Here is a 19,166-nt window from a genome sequence, read left to right as displayed (position 1 = left end):
TTACGAAAGGAACGAAAATTAGACTGTCTAGCCCTAGGCTTGGCTCTGTCTTGAGGCAGGGCATGGCCTTTACCTCCTGTAATGTCAGCGATAATTTCTTTCAAACCGGGCCCGAATAAGGTCTGCCCTTTGAAAGGTATGTTAAGTAACTTAGATTTAGAAGTAACGTCAGCTGACCACGATTTTAGCCACAGTGCTCTGCGTGCCTGAATGGCGAAACCGGAATTCTTAGCCGTAAGTTTAGTTAAATGTACTACGGCATCTGAAACAAATGAATTAGCTAGCTTAATGGTTTTAAGCCTGTTTGAAATTTCTTCGATAGTAATTGAGTCAAGAGTCTCTTCCAGGGACTCGGACCAAAAAGCGGCCGCGGCCGTGACAGACGCAATACATGCAAGGGGTTGTAGTATAAAACCTTGTTGAACAAACATTTTCTTAAGGTAACCCTCTAATTTTTTATCCATTGGATCTGAAAAGGCACAGCTATCCTCCACCGGGATAGTGGTACGCTTAGCCAGAGTAGAAACCGCTCCCTCCACCTTAGGGATCGTCTGCCATAAGTCCCGTGTGGTGGCGTCTATTGGGAACATTTTTCTAAATACAGGAGGGGGGGAAAAGGGTACATAAGCTATAAAATCAAATTCTTTTTTTTATCACAGTCAAAGCACTATCTCACAGGTCTGCTGTGAGTGATTACCTCCCTCAAAATAACTTTTGAAGACCCTTGAGCTCTGTAGAGACGAACCGGATCATGCTCACCACAGTCCTCTCACACATCCTATCTATTAGTTGGGTGCAAGAGAATGACTGGGTGTGACGTAGAGGGGAGGAGCTATATAGCAGCTCTGCTGGGTGATCCTCTTGCACTTCCTGTTGGGGAGGAGTTAATATCCCAGAAGTAATGATGACCCGTGGACTGATCACACTTAACAGGAGAAAGACTATACCCCAGGTAAGAAAAAAATAACTTCCTAAATATGTTTCCCAATTTGAAACTGATAGTCTGCAAAAGGAAATATACATAAACCTGACTCATGGCAAATATAAGTACAATACATATATTTAGAACTTTATATTAATACATAAAGTGCCAAACCATAGCTGAGAGTGTCTTAAGTAATGAAAACATACTTACCGAAAGACACCCATCCACAGTACTGAAAAAGTATCAGTAGAGGTAATGGAATATGAGAGTATATCGTCGATCTGAAAAGGGAGGTAGGAGATGAATCTCTACAACCGATAACAGAGAACCTTTAAAAAATTCCATGAGGAAAACCATAGAATTCAATAGGCGATACTCCCTTCACATCCCTCTGACAAACACTGTACTCTGAGAGGAATCGGGCTTCAAAATGCTGAGAAGCGCATATCACAGAAGAAAATCAAGCACAAACTTACTTCACCACCTCCATATGAGGCAAAGTTTGTAAAACTGAATTGTGGGTGTGGTGAGGGGTGTATTTATAGGCATTTTGAGGTTTGGGAGACTTTGCCCCTTCTGGTAGGATTGTATATCCCATACAACACTAGCTCATGGACTCTTGCCAATTACATGAAAGAAATATTTATATGTGTATATATGTATTTACAGACATATATATACACATATAAAAACACATAAATACATAGGTATACTGTACATATACATAAGTGCATTGGAGCCCTTTGCAGTCAAGTAGCTGAAAACATGTAAAATAATTATGCAAGATTAATTTAATAAAGTGTTTTACAATGTATTTACTGTAAATATTTCACTGTCATTGCAATGTTCTTCACATAAGGGAATTTGTTCTAAGTATTTATAAATAAATATATATATATATATATATATATATATATATATATATATATATATATATATACATATACACAAAAAAACATCAGATATGTATAGAAAACTAAATTGCTGCTTACCTGATAAATGTCTTTCTTTCCGGGCATGGAGAGTCCACGACGTCATTCCAATTACTAGTGGGATAATTAACTCCTGGCCAGCAGGAGGAGGCAAAGAGCACCCCAGCAAAGCTGTTAAGTGTAACTTCCCTTACCCATAATCCCCAGTCATTCAGCCGAAGGAAAATGGAAAAAGAAGAAACACAAAGGTGAAAAAGGTGCCTGAGGTTTACTAAAAAAAAACTGCCGAATTATAATTAAACGAGAGGGCGGGGTCGTGGACTCTCCATGCCCGGAAATGAATACATTTATCAGGTATGCATAAATTTTGTTTTCTTTCCTATGACATGGAGAGTCCACAAAATCATTCCAATTAATAGTGGGAACCAATACTAAAGCTAGAGGACACTGAATGAACAGGTAAGGAGAACAAGGCAGGAGGACCTAAACAAAAGACACCACCACTTGAAGAACCTTTTTCCTAAAAGAGGCCTCAGCCGAGGTAAAAGTATCAAATTTGTAGAATTTAGAAAAAGTATGCAGAGAGGACCATGCTGCCACCTTTCAAATCTGTTCCACAGAAGCTTCATTTTTGAAAGCCAAAGAAGAGGAGACAGCCCTAGTGAAATGAGCCATAATTCTCTCAGGAGGCTGCTGTCCAGCAGTCTCATAAGCAAAACGAATCCTACTTCTTAACCAGAGGGAAAGAGTAGTAGAAGTGGCCTTCTGACCCTTACGCTTTCCAGAGAAAACAACAAACAGGGCAGAAGATTGTCGAAAATCCTTAGTAGCTTGTAAGTACAATTTTAGAGCATGCACAACATCCAAGTTATGCAAAAGATGTTCCTTATGGGAAGAAGGATTAGGACTAAAAGAAGGAACAACAATTTTCTGATTAATGTTTTGATCCAACACCACCTTAGAGAGAAACCCCAATTTAGTACGAAGGACCGCCTTATCTGCATGAAAAATAAGGTACGGGGAGTCACACTGCAGAGCTGAAAGCTCAGAAACTCTGCAAGCGGAATAAATAGCAAGAAGAAACAAAACCTTCCGAAGTAACAATTTTATATCAACAACATGCATCGGCTCAAACGGAGCCTGCTGCAAAACTTTAAAGGGACAGTCTACACCAGAATTTTTATTGTTTTAAAAGATAGATAATCCCTTTATTACCCATTCCCCAGTTTTGCATAACCAACACAGTTATAATAATATACTTTTAACCTCTGTGATTATCTTGTATCTAAGCCTCTGCAAACTGCCCCTTTTTTCACTTCTTTTGACAGACTTGCAGTCTAGCCAATCAGTGCCTGCTCCCAGATAACTTCTCGTGCACGAGCACAGTGTTATCTATTTGAAATATATGAACTAACACCCTCTAGTGGTGAAAAACTGTTAAAATGCAATCTGAAAGAGGTGGGCTTCAAGGTCTAAGAAATTAGCATATGAACCTCCTAGGTTAAGCTTTCAACTAAGAATACCAAGAGAACAAAGCAAAATTGGTGATAAAAGTAAATTGGAAAATTGTTTAAAATTACATGCTCTATCTGAATCATGAAAGTTTATTTTGGCCTAGAATGTCCCTTTAAGAACTAGGATAAGGCTCCAAGGAGGAGCAACAGGTTTAAACACAGGCCTGATTCTGACCAGGGCCTAAACAAAAGCTTGAGCACCTGGTAATTCTGCAAGACGTTTGTGCAAAAGGATAGACAGAGCAGAAATCTGACCTTTCAGAGTACTGACTGACAAACCTTTCTCCAGGCCATCCTGAAGAAAAGATAACATTCGGGGAATCCTCACCCAACTCCTAAGAAAAACCTTTAGCTTCACACCAAAAAAGGTATTTATGCCATATCTTATGGTAAACCCTACGAGTAACAGGTTTACAAGCCTGAAGCATAGTATCAATGACTGCCTCTGAAAAACCACGTCTAGACAGGACTAGGCGTTCAATCTCCAAGCAGTCAGCTTCAGAGAATCTAGATTTGGATGGAGGAAAGGACCATGAATTAGAAGGTCTTTCCTCAGAGGTAACCTCCAAGGTGGAAGAGATGACATCTTTAGCAGATCCGCCAACCAGATCCTGCGAGGCCAGACAGGAGCTATTAAAATCACAGATGCTGGACTTCCGGTGGGCGGGCTGAAGAGAGAGCAGCTTGGAAGGAGAGCTCCGGAGCTCAATTCATCTTAAAAGTATTTTACCTAAAGTATTTCCAGCTGCATTAGTGGTATTTCTGCCTCCTAAAAGCCCAAGTGCACCTTAGCCTTGGTACATATGGTGCCCGGCAACTCTAGCACTGGTTAACATCACCTAACCCCCGCCGCAAGTCTGATAGCACATGGAAGTGCGCCTGTAAATAGTTCTGGGCACTCTTAGCCATCCACCTCTCCTTTGGCAACTCAGGTACCCAGGAACTTCTTTGGATCAGGATATCTCATCTCCTGGCCGCCAAGGGGTCAGATAATAACTTTGAAGCCGTTAGGCATTTACCCAGCATCACATCCTATAGAAAAAATGGCGCACATTACAGAGGCTATATCGTTAATACTTCTACCATTATTTGATTATTTACAGCAATCGCTGGAGAACATTTTACAAGTCACCTGGACCAACAAAGGAGCAATCTCTAGCTTGAAGGTTGTGGAAACTAAACAGTTTTTACTCATTGAGGATAAAGCTGACTACCTGACTGAGATTGGCTGTAATCACCCGGGTCCCCTCTGTATTGACCCTCCTGCGCTTCTTCCTTGTGATAGTCTCCAAGCTGACAACTCCAGATTACAAACCATACCTAAGGACTGTGTGCATATCCCCAGAATTGAAATTCCAACTACACAATATTACACTCCACGGGCTGCCTCTGATAAGAAAGTTCGTCACTTGCTGCAACCTTGGTATACGGAGGAGCAGACAATGCTACCAAACGATTGCTTACCAGCTTATTCTCACTCATGGATCCCTTTACTTGGTATTCTGGACTGTCCTGGTCACTGTGTACATCTGCTAGTACTGGTTTGGCAAATGGATTGTCACAAACAACAAAGGGACTTATATCCACGAAATGGAGTTGGTTAGGTAGTTCTTCTTTGCAAAGCTGGTGATCTTTTACTTGTATTGCAAATCTTATACATAATTGGCTTAGCAATACTGACATTTCATACGATACCTTTATCATTATAAGTTATGCAACCCTATCTTTTAGGTTGAGACTCATGCTGCATATATAGCTTCATGCAACAGATCCTATGCATATTCAGAATATTTTAGAATACTTTATTGTAATTGCGTATTGCTACTTTTTCTATAATTTACTTGTATCTGAGTCATAATGCATTAGCAAATTCTTATACTTGCTGCAATATTGAGAGACAATTGTCACTTACATATTACTAACATGAATGAGTGGGCAGCTTTCTCAAACTATGTCTATGTAAATGTAAAAAGAAAAGCACAGGATCGGCATTTTGCATTCCTGTCTCTTGCAAAATTAACTGATCATTGACTCTGAGGACCTCTAGGGGTGTATTGCAGTACTGCATCTCAGAATTAATTTACAAAATAATAGTTCATCTCCTCTTGGTTTTGGATGTTAATAATCAAGCAAGCTGTTTAGTTATTTCACTCATCACTTTATTAAATTAACAATGCTTAGTCACTCCTTATGAACCAGACAGTACGGAATGGAAACCAACACATCTTCAATCAGAAATCAGTTTTTAAGGTTTTGTGTTTGTTCTCTGTTTGTTTGTTAATGTGGTTTGTTTCTCTTAATTAATGCTAAGACCCATAGTAACCTTTATATGCAAGCTTGGAGCCTCGTGTCTACACAGATAATGGACTCACTGCCCTTTAAAACACCCTGCCTAGTGTTATATCCTATTAAATGCCATCTTGATCCTCTTATTATTTTCATCAGACATATTATTAGAAAAAGAACAATACCTCAGCGAGTGGTTGTTTGATATACTCACATCAGCAGGAGCATGCTTCATATCTTAAAGTTAAAGCCTTGCATACAAATAAGCTGGGAACTCTGCACTTACTAAAATAGTGGATACACTGTCCATTAGAAACATGTTGCTGGGTACTGTATTCTAACTACTGGCAATTAGATTGTTGCTTATTGGGGGTAACTTGTTTGGCGGTATACTTTCACTGCTATTCAAATAAACACCCCTAATACTGTCCTTGTTAGATATATTTCTGTGGACACGTGGCCCCAGTAAATAATTGTTTGATATATCCCCACCTCTAAGACCTTGACAAGAGCTTGCAAGCAAACATGCCTCATAATGATATTCAATAAACGTACCCACATACATTATCTAGAGATTTGCCTAATTGGCATTCTTCCCCACTAGGATAATGGTTCATTTACTTTTGGGTCTACTCTAATCTGTTTAGTTCAGTTTTTATGTGTTATGTTATATTTTGTTTAATATAGTTAATAAAAAATTAAAATCAGAGAGAGTTCAGGGGACAGAAGAGGAGAAAGTTGCAATACTCACATATCATGCTTGTTTTATAGCTAATAACATGTAAGGTTACTTCACAATTCTAATTCTCGCCTGTCTTAGAGAATCACCTATTATTGGTAACGGTATTGCAAGACATTATGGTCTTAATAATAGGTCTTTGGAACCAGTTTTTATTACCTCTATACTATGTGTAACTTGTGCTTTTTTCAAAATATTCTTTAACTGTAACATGAACAGCACTGAATCTTCTGTATGTTATTAATTGCTTACTGTTACCCTGAGCTCTTTTCAATAAAAATAATTTAAAAAAAAAAATCACAGATGCTCTTTCCTGCTTGATACGAGCAATGATTCGTGGAAGGAGAGCAAACGGAGAAAACAGGTATGCTAGCCCAAAATCCCAAGGGACCGCCAGAGCATCTATCAGGGCAGCCTGAGGATCTCTTGACCTTGAACCATACTTTGGAAGCTTGGCATTTTGACGAGATGCCATTAGATCCAACTCTGGAACCCCCCACCTTAGCGTTATCCTGGAGAACACTTACGGATGGAGAGCCCACTCCCCGGGATGAAAAGTCTGTCTGCTCAGAAAATCTGCCTCCCAATTGTCTACTCCTGGAATGTGGATGGCAGGTAGGAGACAATTGTGAGCTTCCGCCCACTGCAGAATGCAAGTCACCTCCTTCATGGCCAAGGAATTCAGAGTTCCTCCCTGGTGGTTGATGTAAGCCACTGAGGTGATGTTGTCTGACTGGAATCTGATAAACCGGACTAAAGATAATTGAGGCCACGCTGTCAAGGCATTGAAGATTGCTCTCAACTCCAAGATGTTTATGGGAAGAGAAGACTTTTCCCGAGACCACAGTCCCTGAGCCTTCAGAGAACCCCAAACAGCTCTCCAGTCTGACAGGCTGGTATCCGTAGTTACAATCACCCAGAAAGCTCTCAGGAAGCAAGTGCCCCGAGGAAGATGTTCCTGTGAAATCCACCACAAGATGGTCCAGACTTATCTTCTGCAATAAATCTGAATGGTCTCCGTTCCATTGACGGAGCATGCAAAGCTGCAGCAGTCGCAGATGGAACCGAGCAAAAGGAATAATGTCACCATCAGACCAATCACCTCCATGCATTGAGCCACTGATGGATGAAAAGCAGACTGGAGGAAAAGGCAAGAAGTTTGGATTTTCTGACCTCCGTCAGGAAAATCTTCATGGACAGGTGTAATAAGTATAATTTTTAATTATAATTTCTTGTTGAATCCAGACTTAATATCTAAACCCGTTTCTTGGGACAAGTGAAACTAACTGGAGATGATATCTCTCTGAATAGAGCTTCAAAGGATTAAACCAGTTTCTATCTCCTTGCAAATATGTACTAAACTTGAAATCAACAGGTAGTATCTCTGAACAGAACTTCCAAGTATGTCCTCATTACAGAGCTAAAGGCTTATGAAGTCCTTGGGAGGGTAAGTACCATAACTTCATATCATTCCTGGAACTTCAAAGGACGTATATAGCCCATGTTCTTATAAAAGGGTCATAAACAGCATTGTCCAACATCAAAGGAGGCTAACAGCTTATGCCCTGGAGTCCTGTCAAATGTCATTTCTTGGACAAGGGTGACACCTACAGGTAGCTGGCTACTTCTACTGGGATTTATCAACTGGACATAAATTAAGCATTTGATTTGTTAAGACAATCTTCAAGGTGGGGCTATATTGCTTTAAATATGCTGTGTAAAGAACAGACAGGTTGGAAGGGTAAAATAACACCAACAGTCATAGAGACAGAATTCATCTTTCTTTGCATTCACACACCCACAGGCATTAGTCTATAGTGTAGATAGACTAGAGGAATAGAGCCTTGTATGTTAGATGCTTCTCTCACCCCTCATGTATAGATTTGTAATTTAATAAATTTATCCTTTTTATAAGAACATGGGCTATATACGTCCTTTGAAGTTCCAGGAATCATATGAAGTTATGGTACTGACCCTCCCAAGGACTTCATAAGCCTTTAGCTCTGTAATGACTCTGTGATAAGGACATACTTGGAAGTTCTGTTCAGAGATATTATCTGTTGTTTTTTCATTTTAGTACATATTTGCAAAGAGATATAAACTGTTTTAATCATTTGAAGCTCTGTTCAGAGAGATATCATCTCCAGTTAGTTTCACTTGTCCCAAGAAACTGGTTTAGATATTAAGTCTGAATTTAACAAGAAATTGTAATTCAAAATTATACTTATTACAACAGGGAATCTATGATTGTCCCTAGGAAACACACTTTTGTAGTTGGAACTAGAGAACTCTTTTCCAGATTCACCTTCACCCGTTCTGTATGAGAATTTGCTAGTTGAAAAGATGACGCCTGAACCAAGATGCTATCTAGATAAGGCGCCACAGCAATTCCCTGCGATCTGATCACTGTCAATAGGGCTCCCAGAGCCTTTGTGAATATGCTGGGAGATGTGGCAAGAGCAAGACCAAATGGTAGGGCAATAAACTGGAAATGCATGTCCAGAAAGGCAAACCTTATAAACTGGTAATGATCCCTTTGAATGGGAACGTGTAAATACGCATCCTTCAGGTCTATGGTCGTCATAAACTGACCTTCCTGGACCAATGGAAGAATGGAGCGAATAGTTTCCATCTTAAAGGATGGAACCCTCTCTTTTGGGAACCACAAATAGATTTGAATAGAATCCTAGACCTTGTTCCTTTAGAGGAACTGGTACAATAACTCCCAGGGAGGATAGATCCTTTACACAGTTTAAGAAGGCCTCCCTCTTTACCTGGTTTGAGGATAGTCTTGACAGGAGAAATCTGCCCCTTGGAGGGCAAGACTTGAATTCTATTTTGTAACCCTGGGATACTATGTCCACAGTCAATGGATCTGGGACATTGCATGTCCAAGCCTGTCGAAAAAGAGAAAGCCTGCCCCCCACCTGATCCAAACTCTGATCGGGGACGGACCCTTCATACTGATTTAGAGTAAGCGGAAGGCTTTTTGTTTTGTTTTCCCTTGTTCCAGGGCTGGGTTGATTTCCAAGTGGACTTGGATTGGTCTGGTTTAGAAGAGGAAGAGGAGGACTTCTAATTTTCTTTCCTTTCGCAACTTTAAGGGACAGAAGTCTGTTGACCCCTAGGTCTATTCTACTTGTCCTGAGGTAGGATAGATCCCTTTCCACCTGTAATTTTTTTAATGATTTCCACCAGACCAGGTCCAAAAAGAGTTTTACCCTTATAAGGTAAAGCCAAAATCTTGGCCTTTGAAGAAACATCAGCCGTCCAAGATTTTAACCACAGAGCTCTCCTGGCTAGCACAGTGAAGCTGGACATCTTAGCTCCCAGTCTAATTATCTGTATGTTGGCATCACAGATAAAGGTATTGGCCAGTTTAAGAGCTTTGACCCTATCTTGGATCTCCTCTACCGTAGGCTCTTCTGAAATAAGATCAGACAGGGCATCGCACCAATAAGATGCTGCTCCTGCAACCGTGGAAATACTTGCCACAGGTTGCCACTGTAATCCTTGATGGATATACATCTTTTTTAAGTAAGCCTCTAGCTTCTTATCCATTGGATCCTTAAAAGAGCAACTATTCTCTATAGGAATGGTAGTTCTTTTAGCAAGAGTAGAAATAGCTCCTTCTACTTTAGGCACAGTGCGCCATGAGTCATGAATAGAGTCAGCGACAGGAAACATTTTTTTAAAAAAAAAGGGGAAGGGGAAAAGGGAACCCCTGGCTTATCCCATTCCTGAGCTATAATTTCAGACATCTTCTTTGGAACAGAAAAAAACATCCTCAGAAGATGGAGACTCATAAACTCTATCCAGTTTAGAAGGCTTTGCGGGGTTGACAGCAACCGAAGGTTCAGAGTTGTCCAAAGTAGCTAGAACCTCCTTTTGTAGTAACCGGAGGTGTTCAAGTTTAAATCTAAAAAGGTGGATGAGAGGACACAGAAGGCACAGTATGAGAAACAATTAAGGCTTGGGATGTTTGAGGAGTAGGCTGAGGCATTTCACGCACAGCATTATCCTGAGAGACATTTGGCTCAGAAGGGAGTAATTTGTCTTTAAATTATAAAGTTTTAGATAAGCATGAAGAACAAAATTGTATTGGCAGAACAATTTGAGCCTCTAAACATAGTAAGCATTTATCTATAGACAGAGACTGATCTAATTCTGAATCCATAACTACAGAATTCAGCTTCTAAATATTAGAGGAAAATAAAATAATTTTCAAATTTTAGTAGAATTTTTTTTCAATAAAACATCAGAGAGCAAAATAAAAATGAATCCTACAAAGCAAGCTCAGATTGCCTGAGGCTCCTACCAGACAGAATTGACACCCCACTAGTCAGAGGAAGCAAAACTCTCCTGCAAGTATCTTCTCCTCTTAGTACAAACGATTAGTTTGAAGAGAAATGTTAAATCGCAAAGCCGACAGTGATCCTCAATGCAAGACTCCAACACATTACACGCTCACTAAGCTCGATACGATATAACGGAAGTGCGGGCGTCACGTGAGTAGATAGAGAAAATAACTGCGCCACTTGAAAGAGTGTGAAAAAGTAAACGGCTCACAGTTTTCTACCGTTATCTTAAACATGTCAATAAGCCTCTCTGAACTGATCTAAACATGTCTGTCATAATAAAGCCTCTAATATAGTGTCTTGCATTCCGTTGACATAATCAGAATGCTGCATCACAATAAAGGAAAAATCCTTTAAGTCCCCTCAGCCAAATGAATAAACCTTAAAGTGAATGTCAAGTTTGATGAATCAGTGCCCGGTTTTTAAAAATCCTATTAAAAACAGAAGCACTTTCATTCATCTAACTTTATATTTCACTAGTTTTGTTAAAATACTTACCTTTAATCTTGAAAGCCGCTACAGCGATTCCCCGTCCTGCCACTCGTCACTTCATACGTCAGCAATGACGAATACGGCATCCTCCAATCATGGCTTCCCCCCCCAGGGGAATCATAGCCTGAGGCAACGCCGTGATTGAAGGAAGCCAGATTCGTTATTTTTGACATATGAAGAGGCTTGCGACAGGCGGGGAGGCGCTGGAGCGGCTTTCAAGATTAAAAGGTATTGTAACAAAACGAGTGAAATGTAAAGTTTGATGAATGAAAGTGCCCCTGTTTTTAATAGGGTTTTTAAAAACCGGACACTGATTCATCAAACTTGACATTCAATTTAAGTCTCTCACTCAAAACCCTTTTTTAACCCATACAGTGCCATAATCATAAGATGTATCCTTAACTAATAAGGATATCTATGTCCCAAAATGGATCGGTATGAGGATTAACCTCTTAAGTGCTGCTGTCCTTCAGTATCTAGAAGGCAAAGGCACTTACCTTAGATAGAGCTGCAGGGCAGATGCTGCTAGTTAGCTGTGACAGGTACTTCACTCCCTGTCATGGACCTGTAGGAGAGGAAAGAACAGAGTAAATAACTCTGGCTTTCTATAAAGGGGTAGCAAAATGTTAAAACCAAAGCAAAGACTAACTCGCCACCTTTTAACTGCTTAAAGCCACCACTACTTACTAAAAAGATTGACGTGGACACAGCTAGACCCCAATCCTTTAAAGCACCCATAAAAGGATAAAATATCTTCAGACACCAACTTCGCACATCCTCCATTGACAAAGGCAAAGAGAATGCCTGGGGATTATGGGTAAGGGAAGTTACACTTAACAGCTTTGCTGGGGTGCTCTTTGCCTCCTCCTGCTGGCCAGAAGTGGAATATCCCACTAGTAATTTAAATGACGTCATGGACTCTCCATGCCATAGGAAAGAAATATGTTTTTATGAATAAATAGAACATATTCTGCTATGATGAGAACATTGGAATGTGAAATATTAATATTTAATGTTGGGTTAGTACACTTGAATAAACTTGATCGGGTTTGCTCGTGAGTATGGGTGTTCGCTCCCCCCCCCCCCATTTTTCTCATTCCATTGAAGTCTATAAGGGAATATGTTCACGCTTTGCAATGTTTTAAGTTCGGCTTTTTGCAAATGTCACTCCACTCGTAATCTAGTCCTTAACTGTCATCAAGGGTAGCCACATGTTAAATAGGGGCCCGTATGGTCTTTTAGGGGTTCTAATATAGATTAGAGAGGCACAATTGTGCAGTACAGAAATAAAAACACTTTTTTTGCAAGGTGTTCACTATTGCCACCGTGATCACCTGATTATACAGACAAATTCAAATATTTTTTAAGAGCGGGACTTGTCTACTAGAAAATAAACTTTATTGGGGGGTCTCTAGACATACCAGATTTTTTTTATTGCACATATAGGGCTTGATTACAAGTAGAGCGCTAATTTATCACGCACCCGTAAATGGGCAAATTTGCTAATTTACAGGCGTCTTATACTGAAATTACATTAAACTATATTAAACTATTAATTAACCTACCCTAACTATTATGCTAAAATTACATTAAACTACAAATTAAATTAAATATATAGTTAAAAACCTAACCCTACTCTAATAATTTAAATCTACTATTAAAAATTACAAAGTTACAAAAAAACTAATAACTAAGTTACACAAAATAACAAACACTAAGTTACAAAAAAATAAACACTAAGTTACACAAAATAAAAAATTAATTATCAAATTTTTAAACTAATTACACCTAATCTAAGAGCCCTATGAAAATAAAAAAGCCCCCCAAAATAAAAAAACCCCTAGCCTACAATAAACTACCAATAGCCCTTAAAAGAGCCTTTTGCGGGGCATTACCCCAAAAAAATCAGCTGTTTTACCTGTAAAAAATAAATACAACCACACCCCCTAACAGTAAAACCCACCACCCACACAACCAACCCCCCCCCAAATAAAAACCTAATCTAAAAAACCTAAGCTCCCCATTGCCCTAAAAAAGGGCATTTGGATGGGCATTGCCCTTTAAAGGACATTTAGCTCTTTTTCCTTGCCCAAACCCTAATCTAAAATTAAAACCCACCCAATAAACCCTTAAAAAACCTAACACTAACCCCCGAAGATCTACTTACAGTTTCTGAAGACCCAACATCCATCCTCAACGAAGCGACAGAAGTCCTCTGCGAAGCCGGCAGAAGTCTTCATCCAAGTGGGCCGAAGTCTTTATCCAACCGGGCAGAAGTCTTCATCCAGACGACATCTTCTAACTTCATCCATCCGGCGCGGAGCGGCTCCATCTTCAAGACATCCGGCGCGGAGCATCCTCTTCAATCGACGTCTTTTTCAACAATGAATATTCCTTTACATGACATCATCCAAGATGGTGTCCCTTAGATTCCGATTGGCTGATAGAATTCTATCAGCCAATCCGAATTAATGTTGAAAAAATCCTATTGGCTGTTGCAATCAGCCAATCGGATTGAGCTTTCATCCTATTGGCTGATCCAATCACCCAATAGGATTGAGCTTGCATTCTATTGGCTATTCCAATCAGCCAATAGAATGCGAGCTCAATCCTATTGGCTGATTGGATCAGCCAATAGGATGAAAGCTCAATCCTATTGGCTAATTGCAACAGCCAATAGGATTTTTTCAACCTTAATTCCGATTGGCTGATAGAATTCTATTAGCCAATCAGAATCTAAGGGACGCCATCTTGGATGACGTCATTTAAAGGAACATTCATTGTTGAAGAAGACGTCGATTGAAGAGGATGCTCCGCGCTGGATGTCTTGAAGATGGAGCCGCTCCGCGCCGGATGGATGAAGATAGAAGATGCCTTCTGGATGAAGACTTCTGCCCGGTTGGATGAAGACTTCGGCCCGCTTGGATGAAGACTTCTGCCGGCTTCACTGAGGACTTCTGCCGCTTCGTTAAAGATGGATGTTGGGTCTTCAGAAACTGTAAGTGGATCTTCGGGGGTTAGTGTTAGATTTTTTTTAAGGGTTTATTGGGTGGGTTTTAATTTTAGATTAGGGTTTGGGCAAGGAAAAAGAGCTAAATGCCCTTTTAAGGGCAATGCCCAGCCAAATGCCCTTTTCAGGGCAATGGGGAGCTTAGGTTTTTAAGATTAGGTTTTTATTTGGAGGGGTTGGTTTTGTGGGTGGTGGGTTTTACTGTTGGGGGGTGTTTGTATTTTTATTTACAGGTAAAAGAGCTGATTTCTTTGGGGCAATGCCCCGCAAAAGGCCCTTTTAAGGGCTATTGGTAGTTTATTGTAGGCTAGGGTTTTTTTATTTTGGGGGGGCTTTTTTATTTTCATAGGGCTCTTAGATTAGGTGTAATTAGTTTAAATATTTGATCATTTATTTTTTATTTTGTGTAACTTTTAGTGTTTTTTTTTTTGTAACTTAGTGTTTGTTATTTTTTGTAACTTCGTAATTTTTAATAGTAGATTTAAATTATTAGAGTAGGGTTAGGTTTTTAACTATATAATATATTTAATTTAATTTGTAGTTTAATGTAATTTTAGTATAACAGTTAGGGTAGATTCATTATTAGTTTACTATAGTTTAATATAAATCTAAAGGTAAGTTTTAATTTATTATAAAATAGGGATAAGTTAATATTTAATGTAAAGTTAGCGGGTTGTTAGGTTTAGGGGTTAATAGGCTAATTTAGTTTATGGCGATGTGGGGGCTGGCGGTTTAGGGGTTAATAGGTTTAGTAAGTGGTAGTGATGTGGGAGGCCAGGGGTTTAGGGGTTAATAACTTTATTTAGTTGCAGTGGGCTCCAGGAGCGGCGCAGTGGGGTTAATACATTATTTAGGTAGCGGCGGGGTCCGGGAGCGGCGGGATAGGGGTTAATACTTTTATGTAGGTGGCGGCGGTGTCGGGGCAGCAGACTAGGGGTTATTAAGTATAATGTAGGTGGCGGCGGTGTCGGGGTGGCAGATTAGGGGTTAATAAGTATAATCTAGGGGCGGTAGATTAGGGGTGTTTAGACTCGGGGTACATGTTAGGGTGTTAGGTGTAAAAATAACTTTTATTCTCCTATAGGAATCAATGGGATATCGGGCAGCAGCGAACTTAAGCTTTCGCTGCTTTCAGACTCCCATTGATTCCTATGGCATCCGCCGCCTCCAGGGCAGCGGATTCAAAACCAGGTACGCTCGCCACTATTCAGGCCCAGCGTACCTGGTTTTGAATCCGCTGCCCAAAATTCCAGTAGAGAGTTGTAGAAAACTCATTGATGGTTACAGGAAGTGATTGATTTAAGTTATTTTGTTTCTAAGGGGTGTTTTACCAAATATTAAATGGAAGGTGCCAGTAATTTTGTTCAGTCCATTTTTGGAGTTTTGCGTGGAATGTGTCAGATTTGGCTTTTCTTTCTCCACATTTGTGTGTCAATACAAACAAAAGAAATAAACATGAGAATGCTTAAACATTTGTAATTGCAACAATTTTCTGGGTGGTGCATTATGTGACAGAAATGCAGGGGTGCTAACATTTTTGGCCATGACTGTATATTTATATACTGAATATAATTTTTTATTATTATTATTTCTTCTCTTTTCCTCCTCTCTCACACATTAAAAAGAGATATGAAAGCCAACAAAAAATATTTTGTGATTTAGACAGAGCACACAGTTTTAAAAATGTCCAATTTACTTCTGTTATCAAATGTGCTTCTTACCCATAATATTCTTTGTTGAAGAGATAAATAGGTAGGTGTCTGGAACCCTAAATGGCAGGAAAGAGTGCTGGACAAGATTCTTGCAAACTCGCTGCCATATAGTGCTCAAGAGACGTGCACGCTCCTGAGCTTACATTTCACCAAAAGCTACCAATAGAATGAAGAAAATGTAATAATAGAAGTAAATTAGAAAGATGTTTCAAATGACATGCTCTATCTGAATCATGAAAGAAAAGTTTTGGGTTTCATGTCCCTTTAAGGTTTCATTAATTTTTGTTTTAAGATTTTCAAATGCATCATTCTGTGCTATAGAACTCAAAACGAAGGACTAATTAACTGTATTGTGAGACGTGTGTAAGGTTTTTGTATTATGTATAAAAGGAATAGAAAATATCAGCATTATTTATATGATCTATTATTGAACTTGATGTGTTATTTATTTTTTGTTCCTTTTTATTCTTTAAAATTATCTTAAATTGTATAAAGAAAAGAAAATATATTAATAGCATATCAGCCCAAGGAACTAGCCTAAATGCTATTTTTCAGTAGTATAGTATCAATTAAGTTATTTTCAAAAGTTGTAATTTGGGTAAGAATTTTCCATCTAGTTTAACGTGTAGTTTAAAGGTACAGCATCAATATTAAAACAAAATGTGTTTTTTTTTGTGTGTTTTTTTGAAAGATGGGCATCCCTATGCTGAATAAAACTAAAAAATTTTGTTTTTCTGTCCCTTAACATACTTCTACACAATTATGTGATTGGTAGTAATTTACATTAAAGGGACATAATACTCATATGCTAAATCACTTGAAACTGATGCAGTATAACTGTAAAAAGCTGACAGGAAAATATCACCTGAGCATCTCTATGTAAAAAAGGAAGATATTTTACCTCACAATTTCCTCAGCTCAGCAGAGTAAGTTCTGTGTAAAAAGTTATACTCAGCTGCTCCCAGCTGCAGGTAAAAAAATTAAAAAAAATGAAGAAATGAACAGCAGCCAATCAGCATCAGCAGTGCTGAGGTCATGAACTCTTACTGTGATCTCATGAGATTTGACTTAACTTTTATGAGATTTCATAGTAAGCTTCCTTTACCTGATTGGTGAAATAATATGAGAGTGCGCGATGCTAGTCCCTTCAGATGTCCCAGGACAAACACACTAAAATGCTGCTTAGAAATCCTTTACAATGGGAGGTGGCTACTGAGGAACTTTTGAGGTAAAATATCTTTCTTTTTTACATAGAGATGTTCAGGTGATATTTTCTAATCAGCTTTTTACAGCTATGCTGCATCACTTTCAAGTGTTTAAACATTTGGGTATTATGGCCCTTTATAGTGATGCACCGAAATGGAAATTCCGGACCGAAACCGAATCCGAAAATCCGGGATGCACTTGGCCGAAAACCGAAACCGAAAATTTATTTTTTCAAATTAGTTTTTTTTAGTTTTTGTTTTTGCATAATTAGAGCCAATAAAAAAAGCCCAGACTTTTATTGAAAGTAACACACTAAAATTGGACAAAAATATCTTAAAACAATAATATGCTACACAATAATTTTACCAAGAAAAAAAAAAACAGGCAAAAAATGCCATTTTCGGCCAAAAAGTTTCTGCGACCATCCTTACTTAAAACAATTATAAATATCAATATACTGTTTTATTCTTCATTTAGTTCTATGTAACAGAATCATATTTAACAGGTTTTTGTTTTTTTACCAATTATCCAAATAAAGTATAGTCTTAGAAAACTCATTATATGCATGACAGTAAGTCAAGTAATAAACTTAAACAGCAGCTCTAGGCTAGCATCAAATTTTAAACATGCTACACAATAATTTTACCGAAAATAACAGGCAAAAAACCCGAAAACCGAAATAGCCAAAAATGCAATTTTTGGCCGAAACTTTCTGCAGCCGAAATTTCGGTGCATCCCTAGCCCTTTAAACAGACTTTTTTTCCTTTCAAAAACTATTTTATCATGTTAGACTGCTGCTCTTTCATATACCTGCTGGGTTGAAGTTTCTTATATTTTAATAATTTAGTACAAAAGTTTTATAAGATGAAAGTTCAAGCTTTTCAGTTTCACCTGGTGAAGTTGGCGAGGTTTTGCAAGACCTTGGCTACCAGAGTGAAAGCACGGGCAGCAAGCGGGTTGGGATGGTCTGGTGAGAGATTAAATAATCCTGGTGCAAGGATAGCAGGGCACAGGAATCTCAGAAAAAGGGAGGCACTGACCAGGCGAGAACCAAGGTCTGGTCTTCCACGAACGTCAACTTCCTCCTGCCAGGCAGAAAATACTTCTTGAAGTTCAGGGGGAAAAGACCTATGAATGAATGAGACAATTAATAAAATAGTTGGAAAGAGATAATTAAACATTATAAATAAAGGACCACTAAACAAAGTACAATAGAATACTTAATAAATGCATAGTAAAAAGACAATGCAAATGCACTTAGCTTGAATTTCAAATGAATATACGTATAGCCTGTGAGCCTTGCACATGCACAGTAGGAACTGGTGCCCCAGAAAGTATGCGTATAAAAAGACTGCATATTTAGATAATGGAAGTGAATTGGAAAGTTGTTTAAAATTGTGTGCTCTATCTGAACCATACATTTTAATTTTGACTTGACTGTCCCTTTAAAATAAAACAGTTTTTAGATTAGATTAAGTGAATGGGAGGAAAAGATAAACACACAGAAGATGAATCTTGTTGAACACATAATGTACTTGGATGAAACAAAGAAAATGGGAACAGTGAGACAGGATAAATGAAAAGGGCAAGGCGAACTAGATAAAAAAAGGCGAAACAAAGGAAAGAAAACCATTACGTTAGACAGTAAGATTTTGGAAGGGAAAAAAAAGAGGTGCTACTTGATAATGTCTCACTCCAGTGATTGAAATATACTCTGTACAGCCTCTTCACAGCTCCTCCATAGGCTTCCCCTGTTCTCACAAAGGTCCTCTGGAGGGCAACGTAATGGGTCAACCTCGTGATTATCTTCACAGGTATAGAGTCGGGTGACAAAGGGACCTCAAATATAAAAAAAATAAAATATACTTTTTAAATAATACTGAATGCCATTTAGCCATGTCATATATTCTTCCCAAACTTTAGTTTAAAAGATAATGCCTACATATATACTGGTTATATTTCTATATGATGTATGCAGATGTTCTGCCTCTA

General features: G+C 38.7%; 1 protein-coding gene across 1 annotated transcript in view; it reads right to left on the bottom strand.

The window, feature by feature from the left end:
* Positions 1-19,166, bottom strand: part of RASAL3 (RAS protein activator like 3) — a 178,497-nt gene that overhangs the window by 48,679 nt on the left and 110,652 nt on the right. The window contains exons 10-11 of the mRNA XM_053717944.1: positions 18,869-19,013; positions 18,066-18,302 (exon numbers count right to left, since the gene is read on the bottom strand). Of these exons, the coding sequence (XP_053573919.1) occupies positions 18,066-18,302; positions 18,869-19,013 (382 nt within the window). The remainder of the gene's footprint in view (positions 1-18,065; positions 18,303-18,868; positions 19,014-19,166) is intronic.

The sequence above is a fragment of the Bombina bombina genome, chromosome 6 (genome assembly GCF_027579735.1).
Source record: "Bombina bombina isolate aBomBom1 chromosome 6, aBomBom1.pri, whole genome shotgun sequence".
Taxonomy (NCBI): domain Eukaryota; kingdom Metazoa; phylum Chordata; class Amphibia; order Anura; family Bombinatoridae; genus Bombina; species Bombina bombina.
This window is presented reverse-complemented; position numbering and strand designations above follow the sequence as displayed.